Source organism: Notothenia rossii (genome assembly GCF_949606895.1).
Source record: "Notothenia rossii genome assembly, chromosome: 11".
NCBI classification, from domain to species: domain Eukaryota; kingdom Metazoa; phylum Chordata; class Actinopteri; order Perciformes; family Nototheniidae; genus Notothenia; species Notothenia rossii.
In genome coordinates this window covers 53280393-53294565 of record NC_136910.1, presented here as the reverse complement: position 1 = coordinate 53294565, position 14173 = coordinate 53280393, and the positions used below count along the sequence as shown (strand labels likewise).

General features: G+C 41.0%; 1 protein-coding gene and 1 long non-coding RNA gene across 2 annotated transcripts; both read left to right on the top strand.

Annotated features, from left to right (window-relative positions):
• Positions 1 to 3857: 3857 nt before the first annotated feature.
• On the top strand, positions 3858 to 6206 carry LOC307025177. Its single transcript, XR_013804099.1, has 3 exons — positions 3858 to 4485; positions 5059 to 5116; positions 5199 to 6206. It is a non-coding gene; the product is annotated as an uncharacterized lncRNA (long non-coding RNA).
• A 469-nt stretch (positions 6207 to 6675) lies between these two features.
• On the top strand, positions 6676 to 12762 carry LOC307025846 (G2/mitotic-specific cyclin-B1-like). The gene is made up of 9 exons (XM_079660795.1): positions 6676 to 6826; positions 7055 to 7189; positions 8385 to 8510; positions 8593 to 8781; positions 8880 to 9038; positions 10489 to 10725; positions 11324 to 11464; positions 11892 to 12002; positions 12109 to 12762. Exons 1-9 carry the CDS (start codon positions 6806 to 6808, stop codon positions 12211 to 12213), a joined length of 1224 nt encoding a protein of 407 aa, XP_079516921.1. The 5' UTR covers positions 6676 to 6805; the 3' UTR covers positions 12214 to 12762.
• The last annotated feature ends 1411 nt before the right edge of the window (positions 12763 to 14173 follow it).

The following is a 14173-nucleotide window of genomic DNA, read 5'->3' as shown; positions in this document are numbered from 1 at the left end:
GGCTGCGTGTGTGTGTGTGTGTGTGTGTGTGTGTGTGTGTGTGTGTGTGTGTGTGTGTGTGTGTGTGTGTGTGTGTGTGTGTGTGTGTGTGTGTGTGTGTGTGTGTGTGTGTGTGTGTGTGTGTGTGTGTGTGTGTGTGTGTGGATTGGTCAATTTGGAACAATCAGCGGGGGCTTAACGTAACGGCTCCACGGATTGGTCCATTTCGTTCCGGGAACGGGTTGACATCATGCCGTATGCGGAATAATCAAATGGACAGTGACGTATCTCCAACGAGGCGTTTTGGGGAGGTATTTTCTGTGTTAGTTTTACTTGCTACAGGGTGTACTTTGAGGGTTTGTGACTCTGCAGACCGTTTACATGCATAAAAACCTTCATAACACACAAGGGGACGGGCATTAACCGGAAAAGCATGACATGTCTCCTTTAAAGTTCAGCCATCAACATTTTTGTTATGTGTTTTCATGTAAACAATTAAATTGGCAGACTTTTACCCAAGTAGCCTACTGTACTTAAAGGTAGGGTAGGTAAGAATGGAGAAACCAGCTTGAGTGCGCTAGAATTTGATACTACGCAGCCGGAAAAAATCTGCCCCTTCCTTCAGACCTCCTTACAGAGTCCCTTCTCCAACACACACGAACGCCCACATGACCAATGAGGGCACGAGATAAGTTTGTGCACGAGATGGAAGGCTGACAGGAAGGTAGGCCATCCAGTTATTTTAGCCGGGCCGGCTCAGATGATTGGTTGTGCTTTTTACAGCGCCACGGCTTCCACAGATGAATTTTTGTTATGTATTTATTGTCAAAGCATTTAATGTATTCATTGCTATTGGGATGTTAAGAGCATTCCATGGAATATAACAAGTGTTTCTGAAGTGAATTACCTACCCCACCTTTAACTAGAATGTATATACTAATAAAGAACTGGCTTATCTAAAGCCAGTTGAGCAGCACTTAAAATGGTTTGGCTCTGAAACCTAATGTACTTATATGATTCTGTGTTCTTCAAGTTTGTATCTTCTTCGTCAAATGCACTTATTGTAAGTCGCTTTGGATAAAAGCGTCAGCTAAATGCAATGTAGTGTGAAGGCTCTTTTTCTTGAGTATTTCCATCTTACTGCAACCCTATACTTTTACCCCTACAATTTTGGAAATGTTGTACTTGTTACCCCCCCCCCCCCCCCCAATGAATATTATAGGTTGATCTACATCGCAGTCTTTAATGTTGTACTCCTTAACCAGATGCAACATTAAAAAACGTATTATCCCAAAAATATTCTGAAATGGGCCATTCTGCATAATGAGTAGGCTACTGTTAATTTTAGTACATGCTAAAACCGCAGTTGCGCGTCCTAAAACCCGGAAGTATGGCAAGGCAATTTTATTCATATAGCACTTTTCAGCACGTGGCGATTCAAACATTATTATTTAAGATTGACAAACATCATATGTGTAATTCGTGGCACAATTCAAACGGGATCGAAAGATAATCTTTCTCTCCCCATTGACTTCAATACAAACTTTTTCCGAAATAAAGTCCCATGAGTCCCACCGGAAGGGGAGGGACTTCGCCTCTCTATAGTGATGGAGGAGGTCGTCTAGATACCTCGGTCCTAAGCCATTTAGTGATTTAAAAACTAGCAGTAGTATTTTAAAATCAATTATTTGGTCGACTGCAAGCCAGTGTAATGACCTCAGAACCGGAGTGATGTTATCCACTTTTCTAGTGTCAGTGAGAACTCGAGCAGCAGCGTTCTGAATCAGCTGCAGCTTTCTGATAGATTTTTTTGTGAGCCCTGTGAATACACTATTGCAGTAGTCGAGTCTACTGAAAATAAAAGCATGAACAAGTTTTTCTAAATCCTGTTACAACATGTTTTTTAATCCTTGATATATTCTTCAGGTGATATATGCATACCTAATACCTGTTGTAATGTGACTGTTAAAATTGAGGTCTGAGTCCATCACTACACTCAGATTTCTTGCTTTGTGAGTTAATTTGTAGTCTGCCGACTGAAGCTCTGTGATTACTTTTAATCGGTCCTTCTTTGCTCCAAAAACAATGATCTCAGTTTTTTGTTTGTTCAATTGGAGAAAGTTCTGAGTCATCCAGTCAGTGATGTGCTCAATGCACTTGCTCAGTGTTCTAATCGGAGAGTAGTCTCCCGGTGTAATTTTAAAATAAATCTGGGTGTCGTCTGCATAGATGTGATAGCTTAGATAGCTCTTTTTAATAATTTCAGCCAGAGGTAGCATATAAATATTAAAAAGCAAAGGTCCTAAGATGGAGCCTTGAGGAACCCCGCATGACATATTTATCAGGGTTGATTTGTAATTGCCTATTAAGACAAAGTTTGTTCTGTCCTTTAAGTAGGAACTAAACCAGTTTAGAGCTGTTGCTGAAACTCCCACCCAGTTTTCAAGACGGTCTAGCAATATGTTGTGGTCAACAGTATCAAAGCCAGCGCTGGGATCTAATAATACTAACACTGATATTTTCTGCCGCTGTCTGTGTTCAAATGGATGTAATTTAAGACCTTAACAAGTGAAGTCTCAGTGCTGTGGTTAGGTCGAAAGCCTGACTGAAACACATCAAAACCTTCAGTTAAAAACATGAAATTACTCAACTTTTGAAAAACAGCTTTTTCTATCACTTTGCTTAAAAAGGGAAGGTTTGATATTGGCCTGTAGTTATTCATTATGGTTGCGTCTACGTTATGCTTTTTTAGGAGCGGTTTAATTATTGCAGTTGTCAGGGCCTGTGGAAATACACCTGATTGAAGAGACTTGTTTTCTATGTGTAGTATATCTGAGGCCAAGCAATGAAAAACGGTTGGGATGATGTCGAGGCTACAGGAGAAAAATTTCAGATGTTGGATAATGTCTTCCAGGTCTTTAGCATTTATCAGATGGAATTGTGACATGGTGTCTGAATTGGCTTTGGGTGAACATAGGGACAGTACATTTGCTGTATCTGATACAGAGGCACTGATTACCTGTCAAATTTGCATGATTTTGTCAGTGAAGAAGGAGGCAAAATCATTGCAGGCCCTGGTGGATAGAAATTCTCTCGAGGCTATCGACACTGCGGGGTTTGTTAGTCTGTTGACGGTAGCAAATAAGGCACGCGAGTTGTTTTTATTTTTGGTAATGATGTCAGAGAAGAACGATTGTCGTGCCTTTTTTATTTCCTGATTATAAAAACCGAGTTTGTCTTTATATATTTCCAAGTGAACCTGGAGCACTCAGTTTTTGCTGTTCTCAAAGTCATGGCTTTTCTTCATGGAGATATTTTCTTGCCAGATACTTCTGGTAAGTTAGCATTTTTACCACTCCCGGTTCCTTTGACAAAAAGCAATGCAATTTCTCCATAGGATTTTGGAAAATAGCTCGAAATAAGGTCTGCGTTTGACACAAATTCAAGAGACAGATCACGTTTTGTTCTACGAAATTAAATACATCAGCGGTGACCCCACTGGAGATTTTTGAAGAGTTTACGTGTCTGAAAAACGATGGTTGTCAACATGTGGCTGAATAGGACTACAGAAGTTGTCGAGGCCGTTTTACGTCATTACACCGAACACGTAAACACTCCCGCTAAGTTTGTTTGCCCTGTTCTAATTGAAAGCCAGTACCTGCGATCTTGCAAACTTTTAAAACAAAAGCTTAAACTTGTACAATTTTGAATCTTTTTTTTTAATATAGATCTGAAGTCGGTGTGACGTTTGTTAGCTTTGTTCGTTATTCTCACGTCCAGGAGAGAAGCTTAGGATAAATGAGACCAAATGGAGTCTCTGGCATAATGTTCAAATGGGTACTTAAAATGGTGTTGTAAGGTTACAAGCAGAATATTGTTCAGTGAGGAGACAGCTGTGTCCTCGGCCTCTCGAGAGCGAAAAAGAGAGCGAGAAACAGCACTCCAGCTCCAAATGGCTCCTCCTCGTATGCCGGTTGGCGCTGTAGGAGTCCTCCCTCCTCCGATCTTCAATGTTCGTTGTTGCGCATGATTCAGACATTGTGCATTCAATATATAACTAAACACGCCTTTCCTCCTCATGTTGTCTTTTGAAACTTTTCATTTATTGTATTTTAAACGCTGTAATTCAATACTTTAAAAACACTGGAAATACTTTACGACAGTTATCATTTACGGTAGTCCCGGATGTTGTCATATGCTACCCACGTCTGTAAACAAAACGTATTAAAATAACCTATACCTTCATTTAATATTCAGCAATAATAATATCTCGACGTCTATAGGCGTGGTGTTACAATCAGTAGGTTTTTGTCAGCGCCATATAGATAAAAGAGTTACGACATCTCCGTTCACTCCAATCGACCAGTTTTTTTTACAGCAATTGCGGATTGTGGAGCTCTCAATAGTTCCCCGGAAGTTAATTTGCCGCTGACTTGCGGGGCTATCTGCGGCTAGCAGCGCAGTAGAGTTTCAGTATAATAGACCGTTCGTGTTGGACTTTTAAAGGTAAGAAGACGTTTAAAGATTTATATTGCGGATATTATCAGCACATCTGAGTCAAATTAACATGTCTATTAAAGGATGTTTGTGGATTCCGTGAATCCCTATCATCCCTAAATCACTAGATTTAGGGAACGTTTACAGATAACAGATTAGGCTAGGATTCCGGATAACGTTAGCAACACACGTTAACCACGAAGAGCCTATTAATCCGTTATCCTAATGTTATTTCAACCCAACGTTGTAGAATTAGAGAAAAAGGGCTTCTTAACGTGCTTTTATCCGGGGTGGAGGGAGTTAAATATTAGATAACATTGGGGCGTGTGATTGTAGTGGGTGGAGATGGTGAAATGAGGATATCCATTTTAGAGTTCAAGCTAGTATAATATAGTTCACGTTACACAATAATAACGAAGAGAGCTATTTTTGTGATACATCGCTGTTGATATGGATTTAGAGTGCATATTTGAGACTTCCAAACAATAAACAAAAACGTAACATATTGGTGAGATTTTTTAGCAGAGCCATATGATGTCCTTGTGATTCTGTTGATTATTACCTGTCTGTATTATGTTGCAGCTCAGCTGATTTTGGATTGATGGCAAAGGGAGGGACTAAGTGAGAGTGAAAACACAAGGTAAGTTTCAAATAGGTCGGCAATTTCCCATCCTATAGGTTGCTACATGTATTTAACCCTTTCTCCTGTCTCCCTCTCTCAGCACAAGAACCCCAGGGCGATTCAACGGAGCCTGAAGACCTGCAATGAGACCCTCACCCTGCACCTGAGTCTCAACTGCCAGAGTTTTGCAAGCCTCTCCCTGTTCCTTATTTTGGATTAAACGGACGTTAAGCTTCCCAATGGTGTGGTCTTCGTTTTGTGAAAAATATGATTACCTCACATATGTTGTTGCTGTTGTTGTCTTTAGTGATGGTTAAATTGCTCCCGCTGACTTGAGCCAGCCATTCTTTCCTCCTCTGTGTCAATGGGGAAACTTTACATGTGTACTTCTTTCTCTGAGCACTTGGAGCATCCCCAGGCAGCACAGCAAACCATGGGGGAGACGATATGCCAGGACAACACAGAGGAAAATGCACAGACAAACTGCATGATATGCTATTCAATGTTTATTGAATTCCGTTTATTTACAATGGATGTTTCTAAAACAAAACATTTGACATCAACATCATGCTGCTGCTAGTGCTTTGACTCAATTGACAATCATTGATAGGCACCTGTGGGTCTCCTGTTCTTTCTGAAAGTCATAAAGATTACATTAGTACTTTAGATTACTTGTGTCCTCAATTACCAGGGGATTACTGAAACCACCATGAATTAAAGAAATGGTAAAAATGTATCTAATCTGAATTTTGAAGGATTCCTTCCCATCCCCTCCCTCTAAATATATCAATAAACATTAGGATGTGATGCTCCTGACTACCATACAGGTTTAAGAAGATAATATTTGTTTTAAAGAATTCAAAGCAATAAACAACAGGCTCTGTAACCAAGGCAACGTTAGCCTAACATGTATATGTTAACAGGTAAGATAGCTGTTCACACTATATTTTTCTACTTTTTGTAATGCTATTTTATTTCTATTTAAGATCTTTACATTTTCGATTGTTTAATTATAGTTTTTTAACTGTCTAATGTACAATGCCTTGTCTTTTGCTGCTGCAGCGTAAACATTTCCCGAATTGGTATCAATAAAGTACTTCTTATTTTATCTTAATCCTTAAATATTAGCAAATGTTACTTTAAAAAAAAAAAACTGAAGGATTTTCAGAATAAAAGCTTGACATTGTGCAATAAGGTCTACCTGCAGCCGCGGACACTACACCACACGCCCACCTGACACGACATTACGGTAAACAGCATTTAAGCTGACGGTATGTTTAAACTAAATTATGCCATAAAACATTGATTTTATTAACACGTTGAAGCAGCGACCCTGCTGTAGCATAACGTTAGCATTTTGCTTCTGGCGACTAGATTTAACATTCGAAAATTATAAAAGTAGGGTAGACATGTGGATATTATCCGGCTGAATAAAACCTGATCCGTTTCTTAAATGTGTGTCAACCACAGACCTTATTTCAAGCTATTTTCAAAAATACCATTGAGAAATTGCATTGCAGTTTTTGTTGAAGGAACCGGAAATAGTTTACTTCCGGGTTTTAAGACGCGTCACTGCGGTTCTTAGCCCTCAGCGAATCAGTTCGTAGGGAGCGAGGATATAAACCTGGACGCTGAACCTCAAAAACACACCGCATCATTCTCCATTACGATTGAGTACCTGTCTGTTGAAGCGACGCATATTTCGAAATGGCATTCCGAGTAACCAGAGTAAGTATTTTTATGTTTATCATTATTCTTATTTGACAGTAATTCTGTATAGAGGAAATGTGTCTTTATTGGATTTTTTTTTTTTTAAATATCTACATGATATCTCTTAAATGCCCTCCTGCTTAGCTGTGGGATTGTCTCTTGCGTTCTATAGAAAGAATCCGACGTGAGCCTTTTAAACAATTACAAATTAATGGCATGCACTATAACGTTTTTCTCCTTCTGCAGACCCGCTTGGCATCAGCCAGAAATGCTGAAATTCAGCTCGCTGGAAAGGCCTGCACGGTCACCGGCCCCACAAAGCCCCGAGCGGCTCTCGGTGAAATTGGAAACATTGGAATTAACAAGGAAGTGCAGAAGAAGGTAAGATTTTTACTACATTTTATAATCTAGGCAAGATGCCAACACCTGGAAGAACATGGCAAATATTCAGCTAATTATCGTAGCCATGCATGTAAGATTATTGGTAGGCTTTGAGTGCTAAATAACTGAAAACAATCACTTTCATCAACGTGGGCGTGTTTTTTTTTTACATATAATCTTGTCTGCATGCTTCTCACGACTAAAGCCTTTTATGCAAAAATTACTACAGCTGTGCTCTGATGTAACAACAAGCAAAGCCTGGTAACGTTGTCTTGAAGCACATGGTTACATTTAGCTTTTTAGAAGGGGTTCACCCAAGTTCTGAAAGAAGATTGCTCCTGAATCAGCCTCTCCTGTCTCTCTCCTCTCCTCCCTGCTCCTCTTTGAGGCAGCAGCAAAGACTAGTTTTAGCTCTCAACAAGTTTTAAAAGAGTGTCTTACCTTTTTTCACCAAGTTAACTTTTTATTTATTTATTTATTTATTCATGGCTATTTTACTAATCACATTACATTACATTTCATTTAGCTGACGCTTTTATCCAAAGCGACTTATAATGACCGATTACAGGGACATTCTCCCTTGAGTAACTAAGGGCTAAGTGCCTTACTCAAGGGCACACTAGTGGTGGTGTTCCTGGCGGGATTAGAACTCACAGCCTTCCGATCTTCAGCCCACCTCACTATCCATTAGACCAATCACTACCCTCTCAAATGGAAATATGTGTTTACATAAATGGTGACCACACCGTTTGAGACCCACTGAGAACTTAGACTAAGTTAACTATCTAAACACTCAGAGTCCTTTACCTCACCTGAGCTGAGGTTATCCCAAGCTTGAATGACACACAGAGACCAATCAAGGGCTTTGATTTATGATCTGTATGACGGAGGCCATGCCGGCAGGCCACATCATGTGGACAGCCAGTCACCCTGTGTGATGCAGGCCAGAAGGAGACAAGATCAGAGCAAGGGAGCGAGGGATCATTGTCCACAAGTTAATCGATCGCAGATGGCGTCGTGGTCATGGACGAATACAAAAAAAACAAAACCTAAATGGGTCGCGAAATATTCTTGGGCGGCCCTGCCAAGTATAGTCTGTGTGGGAAACCCTGCACAATTAATCCAGAGTGGTTGCCGCAAGCTATGAAATGGTGGCCAGCACAGTTCTGACTTTAAGCTATCTTTTTCCTTTTAGGCTGTCAAGACAGAGGCCACAAAGAAGATCGAAGTCCCCGTCACCAAAGTTGAAAAAGCAGTTGCTGTTGTTCAACAGCCCAAACCAAAAACTGTGGTTCCTGTTGAACCTGAGCCAGAAGTCCAGGTGAGTGAATCCCAGCAGCTATCTGCTCAAACAAAAATGGCTGCCGAGTGTGGTTCTAATGTTGGGAATTCCACCATTCCAGGTTATCCCTGAATCAGCCTCCCCAACTCCCATGGAGACTTCTGGCTGTGCCCCTGCAGACCTCTGCCAAGCCTTCTCAGGCTACATTCTTCACACCGCTGTCAGGGATGTAGATGCAGATGACTACGAAAACCCCATGCTCTGCAGCGAATATGTGAAGGAAATCTACAAGTACCTGCGTCAGCTCGAGGCAACCGAATAATTATTCTTCAACTGGCTATATGCATTGGAGATTCCTCCCCCCACCCACCACTACTTGTGGATTTTAACCAGTTGTTGTCTCTACAGGTGGAGCAGAACGTCAGAGCCACATATCTGCAGGGTCATGAGGTGACTGGGAACATGCGGGCCATTCTCGTTGACTGGTTGGTGCAAGTGAGCCTCAAGTTCCGTCTGCTGCAGGAGACCATGTACCTGACCGTGGGAATAATTGACCGCTTTCTTCAGGTGTGTAAATGTATATTTTGTTCTGTTTTTTTGCATGAGATGGCTAGCTTAAAGGTCACTTCTTATGCAAAATCCACTTTTTCATGTATTTTATACAGCAACATGTGTAAAGAGATTCTGTAAGTTTCAGGAAAAAAGATTCTCTCTCTTTTTGTCCTAATCCATTTCTGTAAAAACCTGTCTGAAAATGAGCTTATCAGATTTTGGCCACTTCATGATGTCATAACGATTTTTAGCCAATCACCACACCCCCACACCCCCTACACCTTATCACATGAATCTCCTCCTAGAGCACCGCTGTGTTCTTTTGAACCAAATATCTCTCAAGAGGGGTTAGGGGAGTGGCTTGTTGTTTTCATCTAAAGTAACAGACAGAGAATCAGCACTTTGGAAACGGAGCTGAAACAGAGGGGATTATGGGATGCTACAATGGGTGATCTGTTGGCCCCTGTTAAAAATGTTTGTAATGTTATTTACTGTAAGTTGGTCGAACGAATGCCTCCTCATCCGGAAGCTGACCGAGCAGCAGCAGATGAGCCGAGCGCGTCCGCGAAGCACACAAAATGGCCACGTCAGAGTTCCCGTTAGCCGGCAAATCTAAATCTCTTAATAATAATAAAATAATTTCCCTTTAGCGCAATACTGCTTCAGTTGCGCCACTTACATGACAGACAAGAGTATGTGACAGACAAGAGTAGTCAATTCTAATCTCTAACACTTAATGTGGAGAAAGAGATGTCCTGTATGGGTTGATCTGTTGGTAATGCCTCAGGGTTCCGGTGGGCATGTAAACAAATGCATAATGCTGCGCTATACTTTGTGGCCTCACTCAGTTGCATAGCGACACTTATTGTTTAGGTGTCTTTTTAATAAGCAGGTAGTCATATCATTAGGTAGAACTAGCTGGATCTGATCGATATGGACATAAACGCGAGTGAAGTCTAATCTGTCGGGAGAGAGAGAGATCAGCTGATGCTGACGAGTCGACACACAGCGCTGCATGATCACATGCAGCGGTGAGCGGAACAAAACACACACTTCAGGTTAGAATATCACACGTAGCTATTTTAATTACCTCTCAAACTACCTAAAATAGTTATAGATATGCTTAGTTTTACTGTCGGGTCACTCATTACTGGATCCGCGAGCTGCATGATACTGGCATGATAGATCGCCCGATTGGGCAACCAGCAGGTGAGGCTTCATTGCCCGAGCTAAATACTAGATGGCCCCGGGCCATCGGGCAGTCCTTAATGTTGAGCCCTGATCAGCACTTTGGAAACGGGGCTGAAACAGAGGGGATTATGGGATGCTGCAATGGGTGATCTGTTTGGTATTTTGAGCCAAACACTTCAGAGACATGTTTTGCATATATCTGAGACTTATAATATATTGATGAAAAACAGTATAGTTCCTTGTGTCTAAATTTCTATGATTGCACCTCCAACAGGACAACCCAGCCCCCAGGAAGCAGCTGCAGCTGGTCGGCGTGACTGCCATGTTCCTGGCGTCCAAATACGAGGAGATGTATCCCCCCGAGATCTCAGACTTTGCCTACGTAACCGACAAGGCCTACACCACCGCAGAGATCAGAGACATGGAGATGGCCATCCTGCGAGTGCTCAAGTTCCAGCTGGGCCGCCCTCTTCCCCTGCAGTTCCTCAGAAGAGCGTCAAAGGTTTACGAGGTTTGTATCATTTTTAACAGCAAACAAGACTAATTCTCTGCTTTGAGATCTTCAATTTGTTGATAATAATAATTCATTTATTTTATATAGGCGCCTTTCAAGGCTCTCAAGGTTGCCGTACAAACACATAAAAAACAAGATACACAATAGATAACACCAGCATAAGAAACATAAACAAGACAATGACAATGCAGTATATAAAGCAATCAAATAACCAAATAAATAAAAACAGAGGATGTGTGATGGATAATGATAAGGGTGGATATGCGAATGTGAAGAGATATGTTTTGAGGCGTGATTTGAAAATGGACAGAGTCAGTGTTGCGGATTTCAGGTGGGAGGGAGTTCCAGAGGCGGGGTGCAGAGCGGCTGAAGGCTCTAGACCCCATGGTGATTAAACGGAAGGGCGGTGCAGTGAGGTTGAGGGAAGCAGAAGATCTGAGTGTTCGGATGGGTGTGTTGATGTGCAGGAGGTTGGAGAGGTACAGAGTAGTGAGGTTATGGATGTCCTTAAAGGCGAGGAGCAGAATCTTAAAAACTATACGGGATTTGACGGGGAGCCAGTGAAGTTGCTGATCTTGTCAATGTCTCTCCTCAGGTAACAGCTGAGCAGCACACCCTGGCTAAGTACCTCCTGGAGCTCACCATGGTCGACTACGAGATGGTTCACATGCCACCTTCCATTGTTGCAAGTGCTTCTCTGGCTCTCAGTCTCAAGGTCTTGGACGCTGGCGAATGGGTGAGTTAACCTCTTCCTAAATACGTCTATCAGATGAGGAAAATATCATTACTTGTGACAAATGAACAGATGGTTTATACAGTTTAGATTATAGTATACTGTTAAAATAACTGTCTATTAAATGAGGAGAAATATTTCCAATAGAGCAAAATGCATTAGTTCAATATGCTAAAATAACACTTTCGGCCCTCTTTTGAAACTTTTACAAGACTAAACTAATAATTGCATCTTCAAAATATTAAAAGGTGGCATATCATCTATTTAAATATTGGCCAATATGTGTATTTCAAGGCTACATTTGCTACAAAAGTGTGCAAAGTGGGGTGTTTAAAAATGGTTGCCTCAGTCATAAAATGGTCATGGAGCATTTACTGTCAAGTGGATGAAATGCTTTTCTGAAGGACATCTGTGTATTGTCTGTTCTCAGGACGTGACTCTGCAGCACTACATGGAATACACGGCAGAGAGTTTGATTCCTGTGATGGCACACATTGCCAAGAATGTACTGAAGGTGAACAACGGTATGACCAGACATATGGTAAGTGTAAAACAAACAAAACTTAAGTGTCAACATTTGTGTACTTGAAAAGGATTAATCCTTAATTTGGATTTACTTCTAACCCAATAATTTTCTCTTATTCCAGGCCATTAAAGAAAAGTACTCCACTTCCAAGCAGATGAGGATTGCCACCATCGCGCAGCTCAAGTCTTCAGTGGTGACGGATATTGCAAAGCAGCTCGCCGTATGAGAAGACTTTTGGCACAATGTACAGTTGTAACACCAAGGACCAAATCAGTGGTTGGCATGTTTTACCAACTGAAATCGTGAATAATTGAACTGACTCTTTTTCTAAAGCATGCTACAAGTTTGAATTTAAAAGCTAGCCCTCACACAAAATGGCAGTTCAGTCTTGGAAAAGGACCTGCTCTTCAGTAAAGTGAACCAGATCAGGCTTATTTACTCGGTATGAGTTTCAGTCTGTATGACTACTCTAATGCAACCCTAATCACTTTTTTACATCATAAATACACTATTTGGGATGTTGGCTGACTGAAATCTTGACTGTCTATAGTTATTTTTATAGCTTTATTTGTATAGCTTATCTGAACTGCTGCTCTGGCTGCAAATCTAAAACTTGTGGCATGCTTTCAAATGGTCCCGAATATCTAAAGTGGCCAGGTGTGAATTTTATGTGAATTTTTTTTCCTTGTGTGAATGTGTCAAATGTACAGAAATACTTTTAAAATCCTTTTACATGCTTAATTTTCTTAAAGCTTTTATAAAAAATTAGACCAGACCTTTGTTTCTTTGTCATTAATGTTGAACACCACCAGAGGGGGCTCTCAGTTTAAAGTTCTCTGCTTCATCTTTCTTCAGCAGAAAATCTAGACTTTGATCGCTATATTTTCAGTTAATATTGACCTTACTGAGCTACAAAACTATTACTACTATATGGTAATATTAATGGTATTTAGTAATGAGTGATTCAAAAGCATCACTTTTAGTAGTATTATTCATGGTCATTCTTAATGCTTCCATCCTGAACACACTGAAGTATCCACTAATTTAACATTGTCCACCATCAATCAATCAATGTTTATCTATATAGCCCATATCACATGTTACATTTGTCTCAGTGGACTTCACAGTTTGTACAGAATATCAGTATGACAATGGCACCAGGGAGCACACTTAAAATGCTAATTGTACCGTGGTCAAATTCCTAATTTACATACAAATCTGATCCAAATAACACACTTCAGTTTCCAGTGTTATGTCCATTGTGCAGCTCTCTACCAGGTTTATTACACTGAATAAGGTGCAATGTGATAGGAAAACAGATGTTCTTAAAAAAAAAAAGTCTACCACGGAGCCTGCATGTGCAAAACCAGCTTCCTGATACTGATGTAGTTAAAGTTCAGCCATCAACATTTTTGTTATGTTTTCATTAAAAAAATTAAATTGGTAGACTTTTACCCAAGTAGCCTACTGTACTCAAAGGTAGGGTAAGTAACAAAGGAGAAACTAGCTCGAGTGAAGAATGGAATACATTTGAAACTGCGCAGCCGAAAAAAATCTGCCCCCTCCTTCACACTCCCTTACAGAGCCCCTCCAACACAAACGAACGCGCACATGACCAAGAAGGCTAACAGGGAGATAGGCCATCCAGATATTTTCATAGATATGGGTGTCGGTATGGTCGGTACCAGAGCCCTAGAGAGAAATCTCCCTAGGGCTCTGGGGCCTCATTTATAACGCCGTGCGTAGGATTCACGTGGGAAGGTTGCTTATGTATTAGAAATCCGAAAAATAGGTCCATACATTTCCCGCCACTTTCCGATTCACCAAACATTGCGTACCAGCGAGGATAGTGCACTTCCTACGCCGGTTTCCGTTTATAAATCACAACCGACTCGAAATGCGGTGCAGCTTTTGCGGGCTTCACGTAACGCCCATATTTGCCTATAGGTCCCATGGGGCTCCCCCGGCAGAAGAGGTACTTCGCCGGCCGTTTTACGTCATTACACTCCCGCTAAGTTGTTTGCCCTGTTCTGCTTGAAAGCAAGTACCTGCGCTCTTGCAAACTGTTAAAACAAAAGCTTCAACTTGTAAAATGTTGTATCTGTATTTTTGAATATGGATCTTAAGTCGGTGTGACGTTGAAGCAGCGACCCTGCTTTAGTTCGTTTATAGCATAACGTTAGCAT